The sequence below is a fragment of the Sinocyclocheilus rhinocerous genome, unplaced genomic scaffold, assembly GCF_001515625.1.
Source record: "Sinocyclocheilus rhinocerous isolate Xijiao unplaced genomic scaffold, SAMN03320098_v1.1 scaffold2226, whole genome shotgun sequence".
Lineage (NCBI taxonomy): Eukaryota > Metazoa > Chordata > Actinopteri > Cypriniformes > Cyprinidae > Sinocyclocheilus > Sinocyclocheilus rhinocerous.
Window position 1 is genome coordinate 97,855 of NW_015657494.1, and position 6,976 is coordinate 104,830.

General features: G+C 38.5%; 1 protein-coding gene across 1 annotated transcript in view; it reads right to left on the bottom strand.

Annotated features, from left to right (window-relative positions):
• Window positions 1–1,903: 1,903 nt before the first annotated feature.
• Window positions 1,904–6,976, bottom strand: part of LOC107721137 (ninjurin-1) — a 9,795-nt gene continuing 4,722 nt past the window's right edge. The window contains exons 2-3 of the mRNA XM_016529005.1: window positions 6,320–6,551; window positions 1,904–2,046 (exon numbers count right to left, since the gene is read on the bottom strand). Coding sequence (XP_016384491.1) covers window positions 1,904–2,046; window positions 6,320–6,551 — 375 coding nt within the window. The remainder of the gene's footprint in view (window positions 2,047–6,319; window positions 6,552–6,976) is intronic.

Genomic DNA, 6,976 nt, shown 5'->3' on the forward strand with positions numbered 1-6,976 from the left:
ATAGTCAACTCAGTTATTGATTGTTAAAACAAAGTCAAAATTACAAATAGACATCATTTTACTCATTTTCGCCCCTTTAACAGCTGAATAACAATGCAATGTTCAGTGCCGTAATGATAATGACTGTCTATCTGTGAAAATCTATTGGTTCATCAGAAAGTCACTGTAAACCTCCAAATGATTCAGTTTTTGAAACAGCTTAAATGAAATGTTCATTCAAATGACAAATAATCAAAGAAAATTTATAAGTATGTTGTTTGGCAGTACTAAAGTGAAAGCTTACCGAGAAGCAGACATTACTGGGAATCTAAATGTATGTATTGTAGAATCCACTTGTACACAGTTGATTGAGACTGCGTGTGTAAATGCACATCATGCCACCAGAGGTCAGCATCAGCTTTCTGAGCAAGGACTGGAGCTGTGCTACAGAAGACGCTTTTGTCAGTGTGTGTGTACAAGTTTACAGGAATGGACAATTGTGGCCTTTTGACTGAAACATTTAAGGGCCACAGAGAGTCACATTTATTACTAAACAGCAAGAGCTCTGAAGCTGAAGTGTGCATGTGACACTTTGTACTACAGAACAAAGAGAGCAGAACACAATGCATGACACAACATCCTAAAAATGTGATGCTCAGGTTAAAAATTTTTACAAAAAAAAAGCGTATCTCTAGACCTAGAGATGCAGATTGGGTGCACACAATAATTGAATGTGGCATTGATAGACATGAGGAAAATGAAATAGCTATTGACTCTTGAGCTCTTGGGCCCAGTTCATCTGAAAGACTGTTATCAGAAAGTTCCTGCCTTCACGGCTCTCTGTTTTCATCCATTCACTTTGAGAAATGAAACACAACAAGGCACTCTGGAAAAGAGAGACAGAATTTATATAATTCCAGGATCAATAGAAAATGTCTTTCTATAAGAACTCCTCTTTTAATCGATCTTCTTTCTTTCTCTACTTGTTTGTGTACTAATCTATTGTATAACTGAAACTGCACTACAAATATATTTCTAATACTGACATAGCACACTTCGTCCGTGACTACTGTACACTCGGTGTATAGCACATCCTCTCTTACAGTAGTTACACGCTCTCAGGACCTCCAACATTTACAAAAAGCAACTCCTTTCACTGACACTTGAAAAAGATATACATTTTAGATTTTTTTTTCTAGCCTTTTTTGAAAAAGGGGTTGGGGGGGGATTCTAATCATGAAAAGCAGCGTCATAAATGTACATTTTCATTTACTCTTTATTTAAGGAGCAATATTTACATCTTTGACTCTGTTTATCTAAATGCAGGCATATTTCATTCCATATAAAATTGCTTGTTATTAACGTCGGCTATGTAAAATACTTCACTTACAATTTCGATAATTACTGTCAAGCTAAATAATCATAGCTGTTGATTGCAGAACAATCAAATTAACATCAAATACAAAAGCTAGTAAAAAGCAAGTAAATATTACACAAGATATCATATCACAAAATTAAATACGTAATGACCAGCCTGTTTTCAATGATAGATCATTCACTGTTATGATTTGTTGTGAGGAAATCATTTTCAACTTTTAGAGTTGTCAGAAATGTTTTATTTTCAGGTTTTTTTTCTGTTGTTGTTGTTTTCATTAAAAGCTACTTCAGTAGCTGCCTTGAATACAACATTATCAAATATAATGCATGGCTGAAATGGGATGTGCTATTCAGATAAATGTTTTTTATACATACCTACCTACCTTTGTCATTGATTTCAAACACAAATTTATATGTGACAGCTCTGAGCCTGCTGTTTAATTGTCTGACAGCCCACATAACTTACCCATAATGCCCTGCTACTAGCTCACACAGCTTATTAAACTTTAATGTCTTCTAAAGCGATGTGTGTGAGAGAGAGCTGGTGTCACACGCCTGCATTGGGCCGCTGAACTCCAAACGCAGTGATGAAGACATTGATGACAACTATGATGAAGATGCAGCCTGTGGTGATGTTCTCTAAGATGTTCAGCCTGAGATGTTTCTGCTCGTCATTCAGGTTCCACTTCACTGCAATCAGCAACAATAAACAGTTCAGAACCCACAGAACAATCCAGTGTGACTCGCATCAGCAGTGTTCTGATACTGCATCCTCAGCATGGCCTGACAGACACTCACAAAACATAAATACACTTTATTACAGTTTATGTCAACTGCTTACACACAAAAGCTTTACTTGTCACACGATTTCTGAAGCCTGACACTCAAACAGCAGAAGCACACACCAAATCTGCAAAATTTCATAACACACAACACACAATTCTCTATGGAACACACACAAATCTAACAGGAATTACAGTGTTTTTCAACTGCTTACACACATTTTCAAAACTTTGCCTCTTTTTTTTTCAAAACTTTATTTTTGAAATGCACACACAAAATGCCTCAAATCTCTTGCAAAATGAAGCACTGCATTCAAAATATCACAAACATCTCAAAAGCAAACATTTGCAAACACCTTTGCTATGATGTTTTTTTTTTCAACTGCTTACACACAAAATCTTTACTTGTCACACAATTTCTGAAGCCTGACACTCAAACAGCAGAAGCACACACCAAATCGGCAAAATTTCATAAAACACTTTTTGTAAAACACAACACACAATTCTCTATGGAACACACACAAATCTAACAGGAATTAATATTATGGCAAATGTGTTTGCAAATGTTTGCTTTTGAGATGTGTTTGTGATATTTTGAATGCAGTGCTTCATTTTGCAAGAGATTCGTTTTTACACACACATTCTTGGATTTGTGTGTAAAGTTTTGAAAATGTGTGTAAGCAGTTGAAAAAAAACTGTATTTGCTTATCTGTTATTTGTTTCCTATGCACATTAAACAGCCTTGTTTCAAACAAACTAAATTTTGTTTGTATTTACTAGAATAAATCATGGTGAGCAAACCAACTCTGAGGTTCGAGCAGCAGAGCTTCAAAACATTATTCTTTCAGCTTTTCTACTGCTAGTTAAAAAATAAAACCTAACTTCTGTCAAAACAAATGCTAAATATCAGTGTGTGTGTGTGTGTGTGTGTGAGAGAGAGAGAGAGAGAGAGTGTGTGTGTGCGCGCGCGTGTGTGCGTGCGTGCGTGCGTGTGTGTGTGCGTGTGTGTGTGAGTGTGTCTGTGTGTGTGCGCGCGAGTGTGTGCGTGTGTGTGTAAGTGAGTGTGTGTGTGTGTGCGTGTGTGTGTGTGTGTGTGTGATGGAAAGACTGCACTGTATGTATGTATGTTAAAGATACAAAACAGATTTTAATAGCAGTGTGAATTGTTGAATTTACTGGTTTGATCCTGACCTGCGGGTGTCGCTGTTGGACAGTGTTATTCCTGCTTCCTGTTTGCAGTGCTGCTGGTTTGTGATTGTAGCTTCGTGTAGCTTTGTTTTTCTGTAAAATCTCTATTACTCTCTGTTGTTTAAAGTGATAAATATAACTTAATTCCCAACATATTTCTGATATTATCTATCAGCCTAATCTGATTAATAACTGGAAAATGAGTGTTTACTATTGTCATTTTTGCATTATTGACACACTATTTTCCTAATTAATGCTGTTCAGTTGCTTTGACACAATCTGTATTGTTAAAAGCGCTATATAAATAAAGGTGACTTGACTTGACTTGCATGTCTTTCTGCTGAAAGGGAACTGAAAGGCACTCAGATCATGCTCGGCTGGGTCAGAGAGAGACACTGAGGTCAGCGGGTGCAGAACAGAGGCTCTGGAGGGTCAGTGGGAATGGGAAAAAGCGACAGAAAGGGAAAGACAGACAGAGAAAGGTTCTGCTGATATGTAGGTCAAAGAGAAAGAGAGAGAGCGAGGGGGGTGTATTGTGATGCCATTGTCATGTGCTGCTCCTCTAATCCCAAATTCACATTGAGTTTCACAGAGTGTTCCTGAAGCAGACATGTGCTTACGGTTTCAATTTACTGAATGAAGCAGTGCATGCAGGGATTCTGTGAATTCACTCAAGAATTCAGAGAAGCAACGCCACATGAGAATCACTGTGCAGAGACTGAGATGTTAGTCATCTTATTTGAATATAAGATTAAAATGGTTTGGATGTCTTTCATAGCTGGTCATTGGCAGGTACAGTATGCAGCACTGATGATGCTTTAAACTGTAATTCTAACAAAGCAAAAAACTCCCTGCTCTCTGTAAGGTTTATAACAGAATTTAAGACAGAAATACACAACAACATCATTCTATGAGTGTTTTTGCTGTGACTGTCACCAGAACTGCTTTGAACTGAATAATGACACTACTGTCTTCTGCAGAGCTGCTTTACATCTGAAATTGAATTTGTTTCATAATTGATACATTTTTTTAAAAATCTGTAACTATTCCACTGAGCAGTGTCTAATTCACACTCCATCTCTCATTGTCTTCTCAGATAATGAAGTTTGCTCTCCACAGAAGGAGGCCTGTGTTTTCTAGATTTTCGACTGTAACTATAGAGATGATCAGTCCATGACTTCATATAAAGCTGCTTTGAAACAACCTGTATTGTTTAAAGCACAATATAAATAAATGTGTCTTGACTTAACTGTTGATCTCGGATCAGTGAGAGCAGAGAGACTTGACTTGCTAATATGCATTTTGATGAACTGAAACAGATTTTTTAACTTCTATGACTAAGATATATCACAATAGATGTCTCAGACTACAGAGCACTTGTGTTCTTCAGTGCTTCGTCTCTGTCAGATGACAGCATCAGTGTGAGTCATGACAGGCCACTAAATCGCTTCATGATGATGGGACTGCAAATGAGCGCTAGTCTATAAACTAAATGATAATGTACATCCAGCCAGGTGTTATGCCAGAATAAACCCTGAGAGGGTGATCAGGGTCAGATGGGTCTCGGATCACCCTGAAGGGTTAATAGCAAACAGTTTTGAACCTAGACAAAACAAACTATTTCAAACAAGACGAACATTTAAGAGATAATGCATAAACGTACTACTTATTACTAAGCATTTCAATAAATAATTATGTGGACATAAAATATAGATTTGGGTTGAAACTTTTAAAATCTCACCTATTTATTATGTTATAATCCATTACAGTGCACAAAACAATCGTCCTGGCAACAAGATGAACATTGCAACAATGTTACAGTATACTACTAATACTGAGGCCCTTCAGTTTCATTTCACAGTAAATACGGTCGATAACTGAGGTGCAAGATGGTAATAGTTGTGTTTGTATAAGCGGTGTGACATCAGCAGAATGCTTTGATGGCAGTGGGTGGGAATAACACTGTAGCTCCTGTGCTCTATCAGGTCGTGTAATCGCTGCTGTGTGCCCTGGGGCTCGTTGCTTTCCAAGTACTCTTAGATCCTCTGGGTACACAAGCCTCTGTTTACTCCAAAGACTAAGCTGGTCCTGGCTAGGGTTCGATCCACTCTATCAGCAAATCTGAAGGCTACACCATGTCCTCCAGAAATTCTCTATTGAGACTGATGTTGATAAGTGTTACAGAATTGACATAATGTTTTCTTGAGGTTGATGAGGTTAAATCTTCCACTACAAATAAAAAGCCCTCTGAGTGTTTGGTAAGTAATGTTATGATTGGTTTTGGACTTTTTCAGCAGATTGCAAACCACACTAATGACAGTTTATCGTCGTGAAGCCAATATTTGTTCTGGTAAGTCTTCCACTGAGCAATGTCTGATAGCATTGGTTAAACAAGTAAAAACAAAAATAAGACAATGACCATGAAGTTCAGTCAGGAAACTCTATTTGACACAAGCCGATAGATCCTTGACATGTAATCTGCTAGTAATCACATTGTATTCTACATGGTGCAAGCCATGGCCACTCATATATCTACAACCAATGAGCTTGCAAACTCCATATTAAAACCAGATATCACTGTTCCTCTGACACCCTCCTCCTCCCCCAGCACCACCTGTCTACATCTGTCACAGTGGACATGATGCATGTCAAATTGTGCAGCTGCATTAATAACAGCAACAGAGCGTGCAACACATCTAGTTCACCAAGACCAAACGCATAAACACTGTCATATACATTAACATGCTTAAAGTTGTCATGACTGAATTACTGTCAGTTCTAGATTAGATGTTACACCTACGTATGTCACCTGTCTGAGGATTTAATAAGCATATTTCAGAAAATATAAGTAGGGTACAACAAAGCTAAAGGCAAACATTAAAGGGGTCATGACATGAGAGATCTTAAATTAGCCTTGATCATATAAAAGGTCTTTGTAGCATTAAAGTGCCCTGCTGTAAGGCAGGTGTGTGTGTGTGTATGCTCTCATTCACCTGTGAAGATGAGCAGGATGCCCACTAACACTTGCAGACAGAGCGACAGGCTGATGAGTGTGATCAGGGACGTGTACATGGTGTTTTGGGGCCCCTGCCCCAGCACGGCCTTCAGCTGCGAGGCGTTAGCCATTAGCAGAGCCACGTCCAGCATGCTCTCCGCCGCGCTCTTCTTATTAGCATAGTGATTCATGTTTAGAGGAGCACGCGACAGGCCGAGACTTTGAGAAACCTGACGAGAGAAACATGGAGAGAGATGACCGTTATCATGCTAAAGCTAATATTAAAGGTGACATATCATGAAAATCTGACTTCTTCAGGTTTTAAGTGCTATAATCAGGTCCCCGGTGCATCTACCAAACAAGGAAACGTGAAAAAGATTAACCCAGTAACTTTGTTTTTGCAAGCCTTTGAAAAAATGAGCAAGTCTGATTTCGCTCCCCTAGTGACGTTGCAAAGGGATCTCATTATAATATTAATGCCCCTTAATCTGTAAAGTTACACCCACGCCACCGTCATTTTTATTTCACAAGCAACAACGGTGTACCAGTTCTAATGCCATGGTGAAAATGTGAGCAAAACATGCTAACAGTTCTGTCTTTGGCTGCACAGACAAGCACAGAACACTGTTTAGAGTCCCAGCCTCAGAGGAGACAA